Raw genomic sequence first — 22,460 nt, 5'->3', positions numbered from 1 at the left:
TGTGGACACTACCCACCCAGCAAATTGTCATTTCCAAGTTATTGTAAGGCTATTAAAACAAAAAAACCCACACCATCTCGTTTCTTCCCCCAGGTAGTTTAATCTGATCAGTTAGCCCCTCCCCCACCACTTTTATCCATTATCTCAGTCACTGCACTGAACTGTAAACACTTAAGCCACTTTTTAATAATGCTGTTTACATGTACACATATGCTGGTATATGTATTTATGCAGTTTATTCCATATCCATATTTTAAACTCTTTTCATATAATTCTTTACTCTTACACTCACACTACAGCGAATTCCTAATACACGAAACTTATTTTATGAATAAATTTGATCCTTGACCATTTTACACTAATGCTGTGCTCTAGATCACAGCAGTCCACAGAGATTGTCTCAAGCAGTTCCTCTGTTGAAGTGGGCCCTTTGCAATTACTCCACTCCAATTATATTGCAGGGTAATATTAAGACATTATTATTGCACTGAAACTTTCCTAAAGAATATAGAACAGTGCAGGTCCTTTCACCTATGAAGTTGTAACAATACTTTAACCTACTCTAAACCTAGATGTCCTGAATGTATCTGCCTTTACCACAACCCAACAGTGTGCTCCACCCACCCACCCACCGCTATCCATAAAACATCTTTGGCATACCCACTATACTTCCCTCCAATCATTTTAAAATTATGCCCCATCATTAGCCATATCCACCCTGGGGAAAAAGGGAGGGAGGGAACGTTGATTCAGACCGTCTTAAGGCTGGGGGAAAAAGTCTCTGACTACCCATTCAATCTCTGCCTCTTATCATCTTGTACTCATCTATCGGGTCACCTTTCATACCCCTTCACTCTAAAAAGCCCCATCTTGCTCAACCTATCCTCCTAAAGCTGGTCACAGACTTTCAATGAGAAAATAAGCTCTTCACCACCACTCTCAGCCTTTCATTTTCAAGTCAGTTTTATATTTGATTTACTTTGGCATGGACAGAATAGACTGTTTTTGTGCTAGGATTGCTCTTTAGTCCAGCCAACATCCTAGTAAGTCTCCCTTGCTTCTGAAGCTTCCACATCCATATAATGAGGCATTTCTATTCTGAGTACACCTGTTCCCAATTTCGTGCCTAATAGCATCATAAATAATCTCAAATATACTTTAGATTAATTACATCAACCAGTTACTGTTAGCTGTGTTGCCTGGCTATGTGGTGGTGTTGGTAGTGAAAATTGAGGGCAACTCCGTCATCATAAGTGAACTGCTATCAGCTCAAATATGCATTAAGTTGTTTAGGCCGCCTATACGCAGAGTTCTCACTCTCTTTTGTCAGCACGGGCTTTCGAGTACACATGTATTCCATCGCAGTGGGCCTGGTTGGATGCTTCCACACGAAGTTGTCCAGTGTGTAGTTACTAATATGATTCAGTAAAACATTTAGTCGTACTACTCTATTGTCGTGCTTGCTCCGCATATATGGAACAATGAACAGTTGGAATAACATTGAATTACCTGCAGTGGTATGTTTTTGCATGTGAGATTATTAGATCGAGTAATTCAAATGTCAAGTCATTGAAGTATATGGATTAAATTATAACATTTACATCCACCTTTTATGGTATACAGCTGTATTGTGTTATAGTTAATACATACATGGTTAATAATCTTTTTTTGATATACAAACGCTTACTGTTTGTCTACTCAGCTGAAATTTTTTTTATGTATTCTCATAATTGCAACATTCAGCAGAATCAAAAGCAACATTAGCTTAACAGGAAGAGTACAATTTCCACTTGACAGGAAAAAAAATACTGGAAATCAATTTTCCCGCTTGGAATGAATCCAATCAGCAAATTACCCTCAATCAATAATTAGGGATGGTTTTTGATTACCTAATATTCTTCCTCTTCACCCTGGTCCTCAATAGTATCTGCACCAACCTCTTCATAATCCTTCTCCAAGGCTGCCATGTCTTCTCGGGCCTCGGAGAACTCCCCCTCCTCCATCCCCTCCCCCACATACCAATGCACAAAGGCGCGCTTGGCATACATCAGGTCAAACTTGTGGTCAAGGCGAGCCCAGGCTTCGGCAATAGCAGTGGTGTTGCTCAGCATACAGACTGCACGCTGCACCTTGGCCAGGTCGCCACCAGGCACCACAGTGGGAGGCTGGTAGTTGATGCCAACCTTGAAACCAGTGGGGCACCAGTCAACAAACTGGATGCTGCGTTTGGTCTTGATGTTAGCAATAGCAACATTGACATCTTTTGGCACCACGTCACCCCGGTAAAGCAGACAACAAGCCATGTACTTGCCATGGCGAGGATCACACTTCACCATCTGGTTCGCTGGCTCAAAGCAGGAACTGGTGATCTCAGCCACAGACAATTGTTCATGGTAAGCCTTCTCAGCTGAGATCACAGGGGCATAGGTAGCCAGAGGGAAGTGGATACGTGGGTACGGGACTAAATTGGTCTGGAACTCTGTTAGATCAACATTCAGGGCACCATCAAAGCGCAAGGATACTGTAATAGAGGATACAATCTGACCAATTAGTCGATTCAGATTGGTGTAAGTTGGGCGCTCTATGTCCAGGTTTCTCCGGCAGATGTCATAGATGGCCTCATTGTCTACCATGAAGGCGCAGTCTGAATGCTCTAGGGTGGTGTGGGTGGTCAGGATGGAGTTGTAGGGTTCAACCACGGCAGTGGAGATCTGAGGAGCTGGGTAGATGGCAAACTCTAACTTGGATTTTTTGCCATAATCCACTGAGAGACGTTCCATCAGTAGAGAGGTGAAACCAGAGCCGGTGCCTCCTCCAAAACTGTGGAAGACTAGGAATCCCTGGAGTCCTGTGCATTGATCAGCCTGTGATGAGACAGTAGAAAGGGAACATATTATGATGCAGCAAGAAATTATTGATAGAAGGCAGAAAATCTCAATTTTCTCCAGTATCATAGAAATAAGCCCTTCAGTCCATCTTGTCCATGCCGAACCCTGCCAAATCCCATCAACCTGCATCTGGACTTAGCCCTCCAAATCCCTCCCATCCATGTACTTATCCAAACCACTCTTAAATGCTGCAATCAAAGACCCATTTATCACTTCCACTAGCAGCTTGTTCCACACTCGCACTACGTTGAGCCAAGTTCTTCCGCAGGTTCCCCTTAAATATATCACCTTTCATCCTTAACCCATGACCGCCAGTTCTAATCTCACCCAGCCTCAGGAAAAATTGCTCGTATTAACCTTATCTATACTCCTGATTATTTTGTATACCTCAATCAAATCTCCCCTCATTTTCCTACACTCCAGAGAATAAAGTCCGAACCTACTCAACTTTTCCCTGTAATTTAGATCTTCAAGTTCCAGCAACATCATTGTAAATTTTGTAGGTAGGTGACCAGAACTGCATACAATACTCCAAATTTGCTCTCACCAACATCCTTTACAACTTCAACGTAACATCCCAATTCTTTCTAACTGTTGAAAGCTTTGTTCTTTGTTGAATTTCACAGCAACACACCACAGCAAATTCCTAATACATAGAAACATAGAAAATAGGTGCAGGAGTAGGCCATTCGGCCCTTCGAATCTGCACCGCCATTTATTATGATCATGGCTGATCATCCAACTCAGAACCCTGCACCAGCCTTCCCTCTATACCCCCTGATCCCCGTAGCCACAAGGGCCATATCTAACTCCCTCTTAAATATAGCCAATGAACTGGCCTCAACTGTTTCCTGTGGCAGAGAATTCCACAGATTCACCACTCTTTGTGTGAAGAAGTTTTTCCTAATCTCGGTCCTAAAAGGCTTCCCCTTTATCCTCAAACTGTGACCCTTCGTTCTGGACTTCCCCAACATCGGGAACAATCTTCCTGCATCTAGCCTGTCCAATCCCTTTAGGATTTTATACGTTTCAATCAGATCGTCCCTCAATCTTCTAAATTCCAATGAGTACAAGCCTAGTTCATCCAGTCTTTCTTCATATGAAAGTCCTGCCATCCCAGGAATCAACCTGCTGAACCTTCTTTGTACTCCCTCTATGGCAAGGATGTCTTTCTTCAGATTAGGGGACCAAAACTGCACACAATACTCCAGGTGTGGTCTCACCAAGGCCTTGTACAACTGCAGTAGTACCTCCCTGCTCCTGTACTCGAATCCTCTCGCTATAAATGCCAGCATACCATTCGCCTTTTTCACCGCCTGCTGTACCTGCATGCCCACTTTCAATGACTGGTGTATAATGACACCCAGGTCACGTTGCACCTCCCCTTTTCCTAATCGGCCACCATTCAGATAATAATCTGTTTTCCTATTTTTGCCACCAAAGTGGATAACTTCACATTTATCCATATTAAATTGCATCTGCCATGAATTTGCCCACTCACCCAACCTATCCAAGTCACCCTGCATCCTCTTAGCATCCTCCTCACAGCTAACACTACCGCCCAGCTTCGTGTCATCCGCAAACTTGGAAATGCTGCATTTAATTCCCTCATCCAAGTCATTAATATATATTGTAAACAACTGGGGTCCCAGCACTGAGCCTTGCGGTACCCCACTAGTCACTGCCTGCCATTCTGAAAAGGTTCCGTTTATTCCCACTCTTTGCTTCCTGTCTGCTAACCAATTCTCTATCCACATCAATACCTTACCCCCAATACCGTGTGCTTTAAGTTTGCACACTAATCTCCTGTGTGGGACCTTGTCAAAAGCCTTTTGAAAATCCAAATATACCACATCCACTGGTTCTCCCCTATCCACTCTATTAGTTACATCCTCAAAAAATTCTATGAGATTCGTCAGACATGATTTTCCTTTCACAAATCCATGCTGACTTTGTCCGATGATTTCAGCGCTTTCCAAATGTGCTGTTATCACATGTTTGATAACTGACTCTAGCAGTTTCTCCACCACCGACGTTAGGCTAACCGGTCTATAATTCCCCGGTTTCTCTCTCCCTCCTTTTTTAAAAAGTGGGGTTACATTAGCCACCCTCCAATCCTCAGGAACTAGTCCAGAATCTAATGAGTTTTGAAAAATTATCACTAATGCATCCACTATTTCTTGGGCTACTTCCTTAAGCACTCTGGGATGCAGACCATCTGGCCCTGGGGATTTATCTGCCTTTAATCCCTTCAATTTACCTAACACCACTTCCCTACTAACATGTATTTCGCTCAGTTCCTCCATCTCACTGGACCCTCTGTCCCCTACTATTTCTGGAAGATTATTTATGTCCTCCTTAGTGAAGACAGAACCAAAGTAATTATTCAATTGGTTTGCCATGTCCTTGCTCCCCATAATCAATTCACCTGTTTCTGTCTATAGGGGACCTACATTTGTCTTTACCAGTCTTTTCCTTTTTACATATCTATAAAAGCTTTTACAGTCAGTTTTTATGTTCCTTGCCAGTTTTCTCTCATAATCTTTTTTCCCCTTCCTAATTAAGCCCTTTGTCCTCCTCTGCTGAACTCTGAATTTCTCCCAGTCCTCAGGTGAGCCACTTTTTCTGGCTAATTTGTATGCTTCTTCTTTGGAATTGATACTATCCCTAATTTCTCTTGTCAGCCACGGGTGCACTACCTTCCTTGATTTATTCTTTTGCCAAACTGGGATGAACAATTGTTGTAGTTCATCCATGCAATCTTTAAATGCTTGCCATTGCATATCCACCGTCAATCCTTTAAGTGTCATTTGTCAGTCTATCTTAGCTAATTCATGTCTCATACCTTCAAAGTTACCCCTCTTTAAGTTCAGAACCTTTGTTTCTGAATTAACTATGTCACTCTCCATCTTAATGAAGAATTCCACCATATTATGGTCACTCTTATCCAAGGGGCCTCTCACGACAAGATTGCTAATTAACCCTTCCTCATTGCTCAAAACCCAGTCTAGAATAGCCTGCTCTGTAGTTGGTTCCTCGACATGTTGGTTCAAAAAACCATCCCGCATACATTCCAAGAAATACTCTTCCTCAGCACCTTTACCAATTTGGTTCACCCAATCTATATGTAGATTGAAGTCACCCATTATAACTGCTGTTCCTTTATTGCACACATTTCTAATTTCCTGTTTAATACCATCTCCGACTTCACTACTACTGTTAGGTGGCCTGTACACAACTCCCACCAGCGTTTTCTGCCCCTTAGTGTTATGCAGCTCTACCCATATCGATTCCACATCTTCCCAGCTTATGTCCTTCCTTTCTATTGCATTAATCTCATCTCTAACCAGCAATGCCACCCCACCTCCTTTCATGTCTATCCCTCCTGAATATTGAATATCCCTGAACGTTGAGCTCCCATCCTTGGTCACCCTGGAGCCATGTCTCTGTGATCCCAACTACATCATAATCATTAATAACAATCTGCACTTTCAATTCATCCACCTTATTACAAATGCTCCTTGCATTGACACACAAAGCCTTCAGGCACTCTTTTACAACTCTCTTAGCCCTTATACAATTATGTTGAAAAGTGGCCCTTTTTGATGCTTGCCCTGGATTTGTCGGCCTGCCACTTTTACTTTTCACCTTACTACTTTTTGCTTCTACCCTCACTTTACACCCCTCTGTCTCTCTGCATGTATATGTAAATCTAAATGTATATGGCAAATAAAGTTAATCCTTAATCCAACTCCTGTGAATACTTTGATTTATGAAGGCCAATGTGCCAATAGCTCTCTTTAAGATCCTATCTACCTGTAATGCCTCTTTCAAGGAATTATGGATCCATGTTCACCGCTCCTTCTGTTCTACCACACACTGTGCCCTACCACTCTCTGTGTAAGTTCTACCCTGGTTTGTCCTCCTAAAGTGCGGCACCTCAGATATTAAATTCCATCTGCCATTTTTCAGACAACCTTTCAATTATCTAACCAAAATTAAACCCTGACTAAATGAGTTACTACTTGGGGAACAATCAATAAAGCATACACTAATTCCTTGTCAGCCTTAACTTTTGCAATGAGCTTCCTTGGACTTCATATTTCACTGAGCTACTTCCCTTGCCATAAATGGCTGTGAAGGACAAGTCAATGGGTATATTTAATATAGACATTGATAGGTTCTTTATTAGTATCTATTATTATTAAGGACTTCCATTAGTAATTAGTCAAAGGTTATGGAGAGAGGTCAAGGGAATAGGGTTGCGAGGAATAACAAATCAGCCATGATGGAATGGCAGAGCAGACTCAATGAACTGAATGGCCTAATTCCACTCCTATGTCTTAGGGTCTTCACAATCTGAATATAATTCATGAGTTTAATTGTCCCAGATGGCTTCAAATGCTATTGGAATTTTACAGTCATCCTGTCAGTTGCTGTCAAATATAACACTATAAAATAACTTCTGTTCTCTAATTTACCAAGGCCAAAGCCCTGGGTCTGCGAGTCCACACCAGGGAATTTTGCTGCTGCTGTTCCGTTGTTGCTGCTTGCGTTGTGTTGAACATGCTTTGATGTACATGTGAAGACCAGTGGCCACCCATTTTAATTCTACTTCCCATTCCAACATGTTGGTCCATAGCCTTCACTACTGTCACGACCAGACTACCCTCAGGTTGGAGGATCAACACTTCATATTTGGTCTGGGTGGCCTCCAACCAGACAGCATGAACATCGATTTTTCTTACTTACGGTAATTTCTCCCCACCCCCCTGCTCTCTTTTTTCATTTCCCCTTTCTGGCTTCCCTCTCACCTGCCCATTACCTCCTCCTGTACCCCTCCTCCTTCCCTTCTCTCCCATCAGATTCCTCCTTCATCAGCCTTACCTCTTCCACCCACCCCCACCTAGCTTCTTGCTTCATCCGCCTATCCTCCCCACCTTATTCTTTCTTTCCCCTTCCTTTCCAGTCCTGAAGAAGAGTCTCAGCCTGAAATGTCAAATGTTTATTTCTCTCCATAGATGCTGCCTGACCTGCTGAGTTCCTCCAGTATTTTGCATGTATTAATCTAAATTTAAATAATTAGCAGAATGAGCATTAGAATCTCATTCTTTATGGCCACTTTAATGCTCTACTAATCTATTAAAAGTTTATATTTTCTTCGAGCTCCTATCCTGGACCATTGTAATTTTGTGTATTTTTAGGTGCCAATTCAATGATCCACACCTTCAAACCACCGAAGACAGGGGTACCTTAAGAGCTGTGGACAGATGTTTACCAGCAGCTAGTTTGGAAACTATAAGAAGGCATTTCACTTGTGACTTAACGAGCATCAAGGAGATGTGATCTTTTAGTTATCCACTCCCTGTTCAGGATTGAAACACAGGTTTTCGGATGTGAAGGGAAAATCGCTGAAGCCGTCATCATAGCCGAATGCACCATCAGGTCCTCTAATAAAATATATGAAAATAGATCATACATGAGTAATGTGCTAATGATTATATTCCATTAAACGAATGAACAAGTTACTGTTAGCTCCCCTTGTTCTATAGATTGTAATGCAAAAATCCTACCAGCTTACGGAGTTTGTCAAGGACCAAGTCGATCAGCTCCTTGCCAGTGGTGTAGTGTCCACGGGCATAATTGTTTGCAGCATCCTCCTTCCCACAGATGAGCTGCTCAGGATGGAATAGCTGCCGATAGGTACCACTGCGAACCTCATCTAGAATGTAGAATTAGATTCCAGATTCACTATTGTTTAATGTCATTTCCAGTACACAAGTGTAAAAGAGAATAAAATAATTATTACTCTGGATCTGATGCAGCACAAAAAAAAACACAATAAGATAAAGAAAACAATAAATATAAATACATAAGATAGTTGTGGCCTGTATTAAAGATAGTGATGAATGAACATTCAGGATGAGATTTAAAATTTGGCTGAGTGGTGTAATAACAACAGCCTCTCACTCAATGTAATAAGAGGGAAACCGGAGGTCTACAAGCCAGTAATTATCAGAGGAAGAAAGTCAGTAACTTTTAAATTCCTGCGTGTCACTATCTCAGAAGACCTGTTCAGGACCATCATATAAATATAATTGCAAAGAAAGCACGACAGCGCCTCCACTTCCTCAGGAGTCTGTGTTGATTTGGCAGGTCATCAAAAACCTTGGCAAACTTCTATAGATGTGAGGTGGAAAGTGTGCTGACTGGCTGCATCACGGCTTGGTACGGCAACACCAATGCCTTTGAGTGGAAAATCCTACAAAAGATAGTGGATTCAGTCCAGTACATCAAAGGTAAAGCACTCCCAACCGTTGAACATGTCTATATGAGACGTTGCTGTAGGAAAGTAACATCCATTATCAAAGATCCTCACCACCCAGGCTATGCTCTTTTCTTGCTGCTGCCATCAGGTAGAAGATACAAGTGCCCCAGGACTTGCACCACCAGATTCAAGAACAGTTACTACCCCTCAACCATCATGCTCTTGAACAAAAGGAGATATCTACACATTTAAAGTTTTTTTTTAATCTTGTTATTTCATGCTCGATATTTATTGCTATTTACTTATATCTGCATTTGCAATTTGCTGTCCATTGATCCGGTTTACAGTTATTGTTCTATAGATTTGAAAAGTATACCCACAGAAAAAGAATCTCAGGGTTGTATGTGTTGACATGAATGTACTAATAATAAACTTTACTTTGACTTTATATACATACATTGATTATACATAACAAAGTAATGTTAGATACAGGAGTGCATGTACATAAACTGACTGACAGGAAATGATTAAGTAGTGGTGGTGGTAAGCGTGGAGGGGTGGGCTAGTGATCCTGGCGTGAATGCTACTTAGCCTCCTGCCCGATGAGAGTGGGACATGAGCAGGGTGGATGGGATTCTTCAAGATATTGCTGGCATTTTTCTCACACTTTTCTATATAGAAAGAAGGGCAGCAAGTCTTCCTTTTGTTCTTCCACAACGCACACAATTAGCAATAATATGGTGAAATGCTGTTTGAATTTTTATTAAGAGGCTCCATAAACAGAATTAAATGTTTTTCTCTTGCAGGGCTTACCAACCACAGTTGGTTCTAGATCAACGAAGACAGCTCGTGGAACGTGCTTCCCTGCTCCAGTCTCCCTGAAGAAGGTGTTGAAGGAGTCATCTCCACCTCCAATGGTCTTGTCACTGGGCATCTGTCCATCTGGCTGGATGCCGTGCTCCAAGCAGTACAGCTCCCAGCAGGCATTGCCCATCTGGACACCAGCCTGGCCAACATGGATGGAGATACATTCACGCTGTAGGGAAAAGAAAATGATTAGTAGAAAACACAACTTGGAAAGCCATAACTTTAGACATTACAAGAGCAGCATGTCATACTATTTGTTCCTTATTAAGCACATACAACTTCACTCCCCTCAACACTAAGGTCTCAAATGATTCCACAATCTATGGATTCATTTTTAAGGGCTCTGCAACTCCTGTTCTCAAAATTATTTATTACTCATCTGTTGTTATTATTTTGTTTCTATTTACACAATTTGTTGTCTTTTGCACATTGGTTGGTTGTCCATCTTTGTGTGGTTTTTTTTATTGATTCTACTGTAGTTCTTTGTATTTATTGTGAATACCCATAAGAAAATGAATCTCAGAGTAGTATATGGTGACATATGTGTAATTTGGTTATAAATTTACTTGAACTTTGAGGAAGAGCAAGGTAAAACAATAACAGTAAACAGAATAGTGTTACAATTACAGAGTAAGTGCTGGCCAGTTAGACAATAAGGTGCAAGGTCATAATGAGGTAGATTGTAACATCAAGACTCACTTTTCATACTAGGGAACTATTGTGGGGTAGCAGATAGTCTTGACCCTGGTGGTACTTGCTTTCAGGCTTTTGTATGTTCTGCCCTATGAAGGAAGGGAGAAGAGAGAATGTCCATGGGTAGGTGGGATTTTTGGTCATGTTGGCTGCTTTACTGAGGCGGTGAGAAGTGTAGACAGAGACCACGGAGGGTAAGCTGGCTTCTGTGATGTGAGTTATGTCTATGACTCTCCGTATGGTCTCTTGTGGTCACGGGATAGAGAGAATGCAATGCAATTAACAGATAAAATGCAGGAGACATGATGAGGTACAGTAGCTCAGGAGATCAAGAGTCAGGCACATGGGGCCTAGAAAAATAGAGAGCTATATGCTAGGGAATTCTAGGCAGTCTCTAGAGTAGATTACATGGTCGGCACAACATTGAGGGCTAAAGGGCCTACAATGTGCTGTAAATTTCAATGTTCTATGTTCTAAGAGTTCAGGTATTTATTGTTAGCATATGAGAGGTCTGTTCAAAAGTCTGAGAACAGTGGGACAGAAGCTATCCTTGAGTCTGGTGGTTCATGCTCTGATTCTCTGTTCAGTTCAACAGGTGAGGGAAGAAAATAAAATGACTGTGGTAGGAGAGGGCCTTGGTTATGCTGGCTGATTTCCCAAGGCAGCAGGAAGTGGAGGTAGAGTCCATGAAGCCAGGTTTGGTGTGATGACTGGACTGTGTTCTCAGCTCTGAAATTTCTTGTGGTCATGGGCAGATTGTGTGAGAAGTTGATAAGCGGTACGTGATTATGACAAGGTTTACCTAAGGTAAACAAAGAAAATCTGTAACTTGAGATTTTTTTAGATGCTAGAAATCCAGAGCAACACAGAGTGGAATAAGCAGTCAATGTTTTGGGCTGAGAGCCTTCATGGGGACTGGAAAGGAAGGGGGTAGCATCTATCTCCATTGGCAGATGGTGCAAGGACTAGGGGACACAGGTTTTTGAACAAGAGGTACAAATGAAATGTGAAAAGGGAGTTTCTGCGTACTCCCTTTGACTGTGTTGGTTTTCTTCAGGTTCAAAAACATATGGGTTAGTAGGTTAATTGGTCACATGGCTGAAAATGGGCAGCAGGGACTCATTGAGGTGTGGTGTTTCCATACTACAACGTGATGCAGTCAATATAGTCAATCCCTTGAGTAGGGAGTATTGCCATGAGTATAGATTGTGCAAGATGACATAGGTAAGTGAGTGCGTCCCCCCATCCCCCCTCGCTCTCACACACATAATAGGTTTTCAGTCCAACACCGGAAACCACTGATCTTTAGCCAATTTAAACTGAGCCAGATTAGAAAGATTAAGGCACTTTGTGGCTGAGGTCAAGACACAAACCAGTTTTCAGCTCACTACTTCGTGAGGTTATACTCACCTCAGGGCTGAACTGACTCTGCAGCTGTGGCAGGCAGCCATTGGCATTTGCCTCACTGAACTGGCTCCGTGGCCGTGGACTCACTTTCTGGTATGTTACAGTCCATGTTCTGTGTATTATTTGTTTATTTTTCCATGTTTGTATCATTTGTTCTTTTTTCGTACATTGGATATTTGACACTCTTTGTAGTGTGGAGTTTCTCATGGTTTCTATTGTGTTTCTTTGTTTTATTGCTGCCTGTGAGAACTTTGAAATAGTTCTGAATAATAGTGCTCTGGGAACACACTCTCAGAATAGAATCGCAGCATTTCACAAACTGAATGCTAGAATGGCTCAACGTTCTTATCAGACATCCAGACCTGCTTGTCCCAAAACTATTTGGTCCCATCACAAATATGCAGACTCCACAAAAGTAAACAGATTTATTTGCAAAGGATAAATATGTGCCAGTAAAATTACTGAAAAGGTGCAATGCACAGAGCAATGGAGGAGCTCAATGGTCCAAGCTGAACCCATGGAGAAAAATGAACCAACATTTCCAGTCTTCTGAGATGTCAACTGTTCAATTCCCTCCACAGACGATGCTTGACCCAGAGTATTCCACCATCTGTATTCTTTAAATATATTAGAATTAGGTTTAATATCATTGGCATAAGTCATGAAATTTGTTGGATTGCAGCAGTACAATGCCATACATAATAAGAAAAAAAATGAGGAAGCCCTCCATTGATCGACCATGGATATTGAGCCCTAGCTGTCTACATAGAAACATAGAAAATAGGTGCAGGAGTAGGCCAGGGCAATATGATACAGAGGGCAAGCTGTTGCCCTGCAGCAGGCTCCCCTGTCCACACAGCTGATAAATCCAAAGGAACAGCAGAGACCAATACAGTTTGGCACCAGCAGCGTCACAAGAGTTCCCAGTCAGCATTGAACTGCCTTAGGGAGTCCACCTCTAGATTTTACCTTTGGGTTTACTCCTGAAGCCTTTGGCATGACTGAGTATAGCCACAAGGCAACACAGGTTTGAGATGTGAGTTTTCCTTCTCCTAACCACAGCTGACAAGCCCCATTTGCCCAAAGCGACAAGTCTAAAGCACCAGTTATCCACCTTTGCCTTTTCCTGATAGTAAAAATAGTTCCACCAGGCTCAGAGGCTAATCTTCACGTGAAGGCCAGGAGCTGGACTTGGTTGTCAGAAACTATCTGAGACACACCACATTGAGAGCACTTAATAGGTTGTGGGAGCTTGTTCCCCCACTACCTCCCCCAGTTATAATAACCAAGAAAAAATATAAATTACAATAAGTATATATAAAAAGAGACAAATACTTGAAAGATGACTATGCTAGTAGTGTATCCTTAAATTCTGCATAGTCCACAGATCAGATAATACCGCTCATTTGAGAATTCCAACAGTAAAAAGTTTACAAGATGGACTCTTGCCTTCATAAAAAAGCCCGAACCCCGTAGCTTACACTTTCATTACACTTTACCAGTGCACTGTGTAATAAACTAATCAGAATGAACAGCTCTTCACTGCACGTCCGCAGATGTGACAATAAAATAAATAAAATCCAATTTATGCAGCATTCGTACTCAAGCACGAACTTAAAACACGCATGCGCACAGACCAATTTGCTACGACACTGAGCGGAGTCGGGCGGTATATTTCGCACATGCGCCTGCGTGATCGTGGCTGTTGTCAGTCAAGGCGGGAGAGAAATTCCTGCCACAATAACCACCTCCAATATAGATTAAATTCCGTGCTCCGAGAGAGAATGGGACTCCGCCCGACCCACCGCCGGAACAACTGGCGAACAAACTCAACGCCGGATGCTGCGTCCCGAGCGCGAGAAGCCGGAGTTTGTGAGGAAAATGCTCCAGATGAAACGTCGAGCACTCGGCGACCCCGTACTGATCATTACCGCGGTTCTAGGGAGGGAAAAATGCAATCTTTGGAAATGAAAAATAACACAAACCATCTTCGCCTTCGCCCCCGTCCGTCACCCACGAGTCGTCGGCAGTCAACTACCAAGTGCTCATGCGCAACCGCGCCTCTGCGCCTGTACGTAACACGTACGTTACCGCAACGGACGGAAGTCGAAAGCGTGCGCGGGCGTCGCGTAATACCGCCCGGAGCCGATCACAGCGACGTCGAAAGCCATTCCGCCCATCACCTCTGTACGCGCTCAAAGCAGTAGTCAAATTCGGTGAGACATCGTATAGGAAAAAACCTGCGTGCAGATATCAACAGGCGAGGAACACCAGAGGAATTCAGCAGGTCAGGTAGCATCTGTGAGGGCGAATATTGGGCCGATGCTCTTCATCTAGCACATAGGTACGGACAACACATCGAATATAAATGGTACGAGACTGTGAAGATTAAAAAAAAAAGAATGTGTAAAACAAGGCATTATTGCAAAAATAAACAAGCCGCGAGGTCACACTGCAACTCGGTAAAACTGGTTAGACCACTCTTAGAGTATTGTGTTCAGTTCTGGTCGTCTCATTATAGGGAGGATGTGGACGTTTTACAGAGTGTTTAAAGGGGATTTACCGGGCTACTGCCTAGCTGGGAGAGCATATCTTACGACGAAAGGTTGAGCCAACTAAGGCTTTTCTCTTTGGAGTGAAGGAATATGAGAGGTCTACAAAATGTTCTGAGGCAGTCAGAATCTTTTTCCTAGGGCTATATTTTAAGGTGAATGGAGGAAAGTATATGGAGGGGATGTCAGAGGTAGGTGTTTTTACAAAGTGGTGGGTGTGTGGAACATGGTGCCAGATGGTAGTGATAGGGACAGATACATAAGAGACATAGATAGGCTATCACCTGCGGTCCCGAGCACAGGGAGCCGGAGTTTGTGAGGGAAATGCAGAGGCAGAGCTCAAAATGTAATAGCTCTCAGTGACCTCTTCACAGAGAAGAAGCTCTCCCTAAAATGTAGAGTGTGCATCTTCAGGCTCCTGTCCGTACCTCCTCCCTGATGATACCAATGAGAAAAGGGAATGTCTTGGATCGTGAAGGGCCTCAAGGATAGATGCTATTTTCCTGAGGCCCCACCTGTTGAAGATGTCCTCAATGGTGGGGATGCTTGTGCCCATGATGGAGCTGGCTGACCTACAACCCTCTGCAGCCTCCTTCAGTCCTGTGTATTGGGGTCTCCTGTCCAGGCTGTGATCCAGCCAGTCAGAATGCTCTCCACTGCACATCCGTAGAAATTTGTTAGAGCTTTTGTTAACATACCAATTCTCCTCAAATTCCAAATCAAAATTAAGATTTATTCATCACATGTAGATCAAAACATGCAGTGAAGTGTATCATTTGTGTTAACAATTAACACACCCAAGGAAGTCCTGGGGGTAGCCCACAAGGGTCACTACATATTTTGTTGCCTATGCAGCATGTCTCACACATACAGTGAGGCCTCCGACCCTAGGGCAGACCTCCTCTGGGGCTCCAGTCATTGGCCTTACACTCTCAGACTTGCAGACATAATAGCAATATTAAGTGAACTGAGAAAATAATTTTAACATGATAGAACAAAGTAGTCTGTTTAAAGGAAATAATTACTTTGTTCAGAGGAAATTGCTGAAGTCTACAATTCTTGCCCCATTAGGAAGCACTGATGTTATTAATAGATCTGGTTTTTGTTTATGTGCTACTGAAAGAAATGTGAATTTTCAAGTGAATAAAATTGTTTATGAAAACATGTTTTTGGAAATAGCAGGATTGTTCAGAGATATCGGTATTCAGTTAAGTTGAATGCAGTATGTTCTCTTTTAAAGAAATCTCTATTGTCATTAACTCCAACATCAGTCTCAGTCCCATCAAAACCAATGCAAAGACAAGCACATCTCTATATAGACGTGGGCTACTGGTTTAGTTACCCATTGCTGTTACTTGTAATTATTGAACAATTTAAAACTTCTGCTGAAGTCTAGCTGCTGCTGTGCCTTCTTCGTGATTGCACCCATATGTTGAGCCCAGGATAGACCTAGGTATTGGGGATCTTTGACAATATTCCCATCCACTAATCTGAGATATTTATCTAGAGTGCTATCCATACAGTGCCCTTAGCATTGTCAAGAATCCCTCCCATCTATCCCATAATCTCTTTGACTACCCTACCATCAGACAGGAGGTCCTGTGGAATTAGGACAAGGAGTGTTTGGATGGTAAACAGCTTCTTCCCCTGGGCTGTGAAACTACTGGACTCCCTGCCACCACCCATGTCTCATCACTTATGAAGCACCAGTAGTGTTATATTTTTACTTATTAACTTGTGTCGTAAATGCATCTTATTCTAAAGGTCGATCTTCTGGAATATATTTTACTATTTGTTAATTTATTTGTGGTAATATTACTTTTTGTGGTGTGTGTCGTGCACCTTAGTCCAAAAGAACACTGTTTCGTTTGCTGGTATACATCTATATGTACAGTTGAATGACAATAAACTTGAACAAGAGACTAAAGGTTGTAGGCCTGAGGTTTGTGAGATTGAAAGTCCACGGCCAAGGACTAGAGGCCCAGAGGCAGCCTGTCCTGGGGTTAGAGGCCTGTGTGTGGGTAGAAAGGGGCTTTTTCTGTTGTTGTTGTTTTTGTTCTATTGTGTTGCTGTTTGTGTGATTGTGTTGAACATTGTGGACATGCTATGTTGGCGCTGGAATGTGTGGTGATACTTGTGGGCCGCCCCTGCACATCCTTGTTGGTTGTTAACACCAATGGCGCAATTCACTGTGTGTTTCCATGTGTGTTTTCCTTCTTGGGACAGTACCTCCTGTAGATGTTGTCAATGGTGCAGGGAGATGTGCCTGTGATTGGCCAGGCTGAATCAAAAGCAAGCTTGATATCACTGACATTTGTTGTGTTGTAGCAGCCGTACAGTGCCGAGAGTCCATTACTCTGTATCCTCTTGCATTCCTATGCATTGCAATTGCCGTAGCAGACCACAAAGCACCCAGTCAGAGCAAAGCAGATAGTAACTCTTTCTCACTCTCTACCAGAGCACTGCAAATTCATTCTTTGCAGACAATTATCTAGCTCCTCTTTCAGCTTTACAATACAATTTGAATTAAAAGTACAAAATACAGGCCAGGCAACACTATTCGAGAGAGAGGCAGGTGATGTTTCAGTCTAACTTTCATCGGAACAATTTTGACTGGCACAGATATGGTGGACCAAAGAGCTTGAGATCCAGATTTATTTATCATATACTGTATACATAAAAATGAACAGTGGAATGTGGCGTTTGCTTTCACAACTAACACAACCCAAGTGTGTAAGGTGTCACCACATATTCCAGCACCAACGTAACAATGTTCAGCAGAACAACATAAGCAGCAATAGCAACAGAACAAAGCAAGGCACCAACAGCAAAACAAGCCCCTCTTCCAACCTTCCAACGTCCACCCTCTCACACAGAAAGGCATCTAGCCTCGGGTCAGCTCCGTCCTGTACTGTACTAAGAATACCTTGTCCCTGGCCCCAACCACTGAATATTATCAGTTTTGGTTCCTTGCCAATAATCTTCTGTCCACATTGCCTACTGTTTTATGGTTCCACCGATGTTAACAATTTCCATCTACTGTTCTTTATTGTCAGTGACTCAACCTCATTGTTAGGAGTTTTGAGGAGATTAGGCATGTCATCAAAGATTCTTAAACATTTCTATAGATGAATTCCAATGATTCAGAAACCTCTTCTTCCCCCTCCGCCATCAGATTTCTGAATGGTCCATGAACACAACCTCATTATTCCTTTTATTTTGCCAAAGTTCCTGAAGGTACAGATGTTCAGTGCATATTCTGATGCATGGAATCTGCCTGGGCTCTACCAACTGCTGAAGCTTCAGTTATGATGCATCCATACCCTGGTGTCATAATTTAATTCCAGACGTTACCAACAGTAGAGATTTCTCATCTGGCATCCTCATCGGTGTAGGGTTATATTGCCTTCAGGAAATTAGTGCGAGTCTGCCACAGGAATAAAGAGTAAACAAATACAGGTTGCAGAGACCTGTTATATAATCTTGAGCACCCTATCATTATTATCTTTGGCAGTAAAAGAATTATGTAATGGATGTAATAATTATATCAGTCCTGATGGAGGGTCTCAGTCTGAAACATCGACCGTTTATTTCTCTCCACAGCATGGAATAGACCCTTAGAGCCCCGCAGCTAGCAACCCACCTAATTTGACCTAGCCTAATCACGGGACAATTTACAATGACCAATTAACCCAGTTAACTGGAATTGTGGGAGGAAGCCAGCGTACTCAGAGAAAACCCACATATGCTACAGGGAGGATGCATCACCTCCTTTACAGAGGACGCCAAGGTTGAACTCTGAACTCTGACAGCCCAAGGCATAATAGCGTGGTATTAACCGCTACACTATAGGGACGCCAATTTCCAGCATCTGCAGAATCTCTTGTGTTTATTATATAATTGATTAGCATTTAGACAATCAAGTTTCAATCTTCTATGGCAGTTGGGAAAAATAAATACAAGTGATTAAATCTGGAATAAAAGAAACAGCTGTAGTGGTGTCCATGAAACTACTGAGCTGAAAAAAAGAACCTTTTTGTTACACAAATATCCTTCTGGGAAGGAAATTACTGTACTTGCTCAGCCTGGCCCATATGTGGCTCCAGCCTTACAATGTAATTCCTTAACTCCCTCAGAAGTATCCTGACCGATGAATCCATCTGGTATGGAGGGTCCACTGCACAGGATCAGAATAAAAGCTGCAGAATGTTGTGGACTCAGCCAGCTACACTGAGGACACCAGCCTCCCAGCGTCATGGATATCTTAAAAAGGCAAAGCCTCAAAGATGCGGCATCAGTCATTAAAGACCACCATCACCCAGGACATGCCTTCTACTCATTGCTACCATCAAGGAGAGGTACAGGAGCCTGAAGACACACATTCAATGTTTTAGGGATAGCTTCTTCTCCAGTGCCACCAGGTTTCTGAATGGACAATGGACCACGACCTGGTGATTTTTTTTCTCTTTTTGCTTTTTTTGCACTACTAATTTAATGTCGTATTGGTATTTAGTGTTTTATTATGTATTACAATGTACTGCCGCTGCAGAACCACATATTTTACGACATAGTGATTTTAAACATGGTTCTGATTCTGATCAGAAGCATCCTGGCCAATTAGCCAGTTCAGAGGTAAACAGTAACACCTGGATGTTGCTAACAAATGAATAAGTAGTTTGTCAAAGATAAGGATGATAACTGCAGGATTTTATAGGATAAAGAGAGGAAAAGTATTCACTCTGATGTTTGCAGCACAGAAGCAAAAACTTAAAATTAGAACTGGGTCATGCAAGACTAATTTTATTTAGAGATGTAGTACGTTAACAGGGCCTTCTGGTCCAACTAGCCCACATTGAACTATTTCAACCAATTAACCTACTAACCTATGCATCTTCGATTAGATTGCATAATTGTTATTCTCCTTGTAGTTTTTTTATGCTTGTTTTGTATTTTTATGTAGTTACCTATGTATGTTCAGTATATTTTCAAGTAGTTACTGTTCCTCTGTATCTTTCTGGAAGCTTTTTGGCTATCACATTAATTGAGTAGGGCTATCTGATTGGTTCACTCTTATCTATGGAAATTCAATGGAATTAACAAATTGGTATAGGAAGGCCAAAGCACTGAATTTGGGCTTTTTACTCTTTGTTCTTTTCCCTGCCCCTCCCCCTCTCCCCCTCTCTCCCTCTCTCCCTCTCTCCCTCTCCCCCTCTCCCCCTCTCCCCCTCTCCCCCTCTCCCCCTCTCCCCCCCTCTCCCCCCCTCTCCCCCCCTCTCCCCCCCTCTCCCCCCCTCTCCCCCCCTCTCCCCCCCTCTCCCCCCCTCTCCCCCCCTCTCCCCCCCTCTCCCCCCCTCTCCCTCCCTCTCTCCCTCTCTCCCCCTCTCTTCTCCCTCCCTCTCTCTGTTATGCTTCGTCTTCATTTTTCTTGTTTTTTTTATTGCAATATAGCGCAGAATAGGCCCCTGCAGCCCTTCAAGCCACACTGCTCAGCAACCCCCGACTTAACCCTTGCCTCCTTATGGGACAATTTACAATAACAACCTACCAACTGATACGTCGTTGGACTGTGTTCTTGTAATGCTTAATAAGTGATTGTAAGCAAAAGTTTTTGTTCCTCATACTTGACTTCAGAAGAACCTCGGATTAAAAACATCTTTGGAATGTGGGAGGAAACCGGAGAAAGGTTCTTTATATGAAGGACAGTAACATGCAATTGAAGCTTTTGATGCGGGGGACTACAAGGGTATAGGGAATATTCAAAATAAATGGAGTTGAGGGTCAAATGAGCTGCAGTCTGGATGAGTAAACAATGATTTTTCTGTACCTGCCTCAACAGAAAATCAAATAGACAGGTTGCACAATAGAATGGGATTATCTTTAGTTAATTTGCCATACGTATAATCACACATATCAATCACACAGTTTGCAATATTATTTTATTGACAATTATTAAAATTACAATTTGTTTTTTATTGATTAAACCAGGTAATATCAATTTCATGAAGAAATTGGTGTTGTTAAAGAAAAATAGGGATTTATGAAGCTTGCACTAAAACAATTCAAGCAGTAATGGAATTTTCCTTTTCACATTTCATTTTTCTTAGGAATGCTAGAGACCAGAGGCCTTTTCTTTAGAAACTCAAGTTTAATCATATCAGATTACTAATCACAAATGTTAACACCATTTGGATTACATTCATTAAGCTAATACTCCTCTCCTTCTTCTGCCTCTCCTTCCCCTTCCATAGTCTCAGTTCCAACCTCTTCATAGTCCTTCTCCAAGGCTGCCATGTCTTCTCGGGCCTCAGAGAACTCCCCCTCCTCCATCCCCTCCCCCACATACCAATGCACAAAGGCGCGCTTGGCATACATCAGATCGAACTTGTGGTCAAGGCGAGCCCAGGCTTCGGCAATGGCAGTGGTGTTGCTCAGCATACAGACTGCACGCTGCACCTTGGCCAGGTCGCCGCCAGGCACCACAGTGGGAGGCTGGTAGTTGATGCCAACCTTGAAACCAGTGGGGCACCAGTCAACAAACTGGATGGTGCGCTTGGTCTTAATAGTGGCGATGGCAGCATTGACATCTTTTGGCACCACGTCACCCCGGTAAAGCAGACAACAAGCCATGTACTTGCCATGGCGAGGATCACACTTCACCATCTGGTTCGCTGGCTCAAAACAGGCATTGGTGATCTCAGCCACAGACAGTTGTTCATGGTAAGCCTTCTCAGCTGAGATCACAGGGGCATAGGTAGCCAGAGGGAAGTGGATACGTGGGTACGGGACTAAATTGGTCTGGAACTCTGTCAGATCAACGTTCAGGGCACCGTCAAAGCGAAGAGAGGCTGTGATAGACGATACAATCTGACCAATAAGGCGATTCAGATTGGTGTAAGTTGGGCGCTCTATGTCCAGGTTTCTCCGGCAGATGTCATAGATGGCCTCATTATCTACCATGAAGGCGCAGTCTGAATGCTCTAGGGTGGTGTGGGTGGTCAGGATGGAGTTGTAGGGTTCAACCACGGCGGTGGAGATCTGTGGAGCTGGATAGATGGAGAACTCCAATTTGGACTTCTTGCCGTAATCCACTGAGAGACGTTCCATCAGCAGAGAAGTGAAACCAGAACCAGTGCCTCCGCCAAAGCTGTGGAAGATGAGGAAACCCTGGAGTCCTGTGCACTGATCAGCCTGTGAATGAAATTAATAGGTTTAACCATGTAAACATGGAGCAGAGTCAGGTTATTTGGCCCATTGAGTCTACTCCGCCATTCCTTCATGGCTGATTTATTATCCCTCTCAACCTCATTCTCCTGCCTTCTCCCCATAACCTTTGACACCCTCACTAGTCAACAACCTATCAATCTTCATTTTAAATATATCCAATGACTTAGCCTCTACAACCATCTGTGGCAATGAATTCCACAGATTCACCATCTTCTGGCTAACAAAATTCCTCCTTATCTCTGTTCTAAAGGGATGTCCCTCTATTCTGTTCCCTCTGGCCCCAGAAACTCCTCTCCATGCCCACTATATCTAAGCCTTTCAATATTCAATAGGTTTCAATAAGCTCCTTCCTCATTCTTAACTCAGTGTTCTAGGAAATGAAACCAAATAACATAAGAGAAGATTCTTCAATAACACTCATTCACATCATCCTAGCAAGAAAGGCTAAATGAATTAGAATTTAACACTTCTAGATATAATAGCATTGATGTATCAGGGTTATAGAATATTAACAAGATTAGATTCATATCAGAAATTTCAAAATCTTTGGCAAATTTCTAA

At 42.6% G+C, this 22,460-nt stretch overlaps 2 protein-coding genes across 2 annotated transcripts in view; both read right to left on the bottom strand.

Moving 5' to 3' along the window:
• Positions 1–221: 221 nt before the first annotated feature.
• Positions 222–14,202, bottom strand: LOC140199256 (tubulin alpha-1D chain-like). The gene is made up of 4 exons (XM_072260996.1): positions 14,109–14,202; positions 9,970–10,192; positions 8,462–8,610; positions 222–2,864 (listed from the first exon to the last, which is right to left on the bottom strand). The coding sequence occupies exons 1-4, from the start codon at positions 14,109–14,111 to the stop codon at positions 1,890–1,892; spliced, it is 1,350 nt and encodes a 449-aa protein (XP_072117097.1). The 5' UTR covers positions 14,112–14,202; the 3' UTR covers positions 222–1,889.
• A 6,392-nt stretch (positions 14,203–20,594) lies between these two features.
• Positions 20,595–22,460, bottom strand: part of LOC140199255 (tubulin alpha-1D chain-like) — a 118,708-nt gene continuing 116,842 nt past the window's right edge. Inside the window, exon 4 of the mRNA XM_072260994.1 lies at positions 20,595–21,863. Coding sequence (XP_072117095.1) covers positions 20,880–21,863 — 984 coding nt within the window. The 3' untranslated portion in view covers positions 20,595–20,879. The remainder of the gene's footprint in view (positions 21,864–22,460) is intronic.

The sequence above is a fragment of the Mobula birostris genome, chromosome 6, assembly GCF_030028105.1.
Source record: "Mobula birostris isolate sMobBir1 chromosome 6, sMobBir1.hap1, whole genome shotgun sequence".
NCBI classification, from domain to species: Eukaryota; Metazoa; Chordata; class Chondrichthyes; order Myliobatiformes; family Myliobatidae; genus Mobula; species Mobula birostris.
The sequence above is the reverse complement of the archived record's forward strand: the minus strand, read 5'-3'. Positions and strand labels throughout refer to the sequence as shown.

What these genes read in the sequence shown, in the direction of transcription:
- LOC140199256 (XM_072260996.1), bottom strand. An exon ending in TCTAGAACCAACTGTGGTTG is followed by an intron (nt 8,611 to 9,969) that starts GTAAGCCCTGCA and finishes TCTACATTCTAG; the next exon opens with ATGAGGTTCGCAGTGGTACC. An exon ending in TTGACAAACTCCGTAAGCTG is followed by an intron (nt 2,865 to 8,461) that starts GTAGGATTTTTG and finishes GTCTCATCACAG; the next exon opens with GCTGATCAATGCACAGGACT.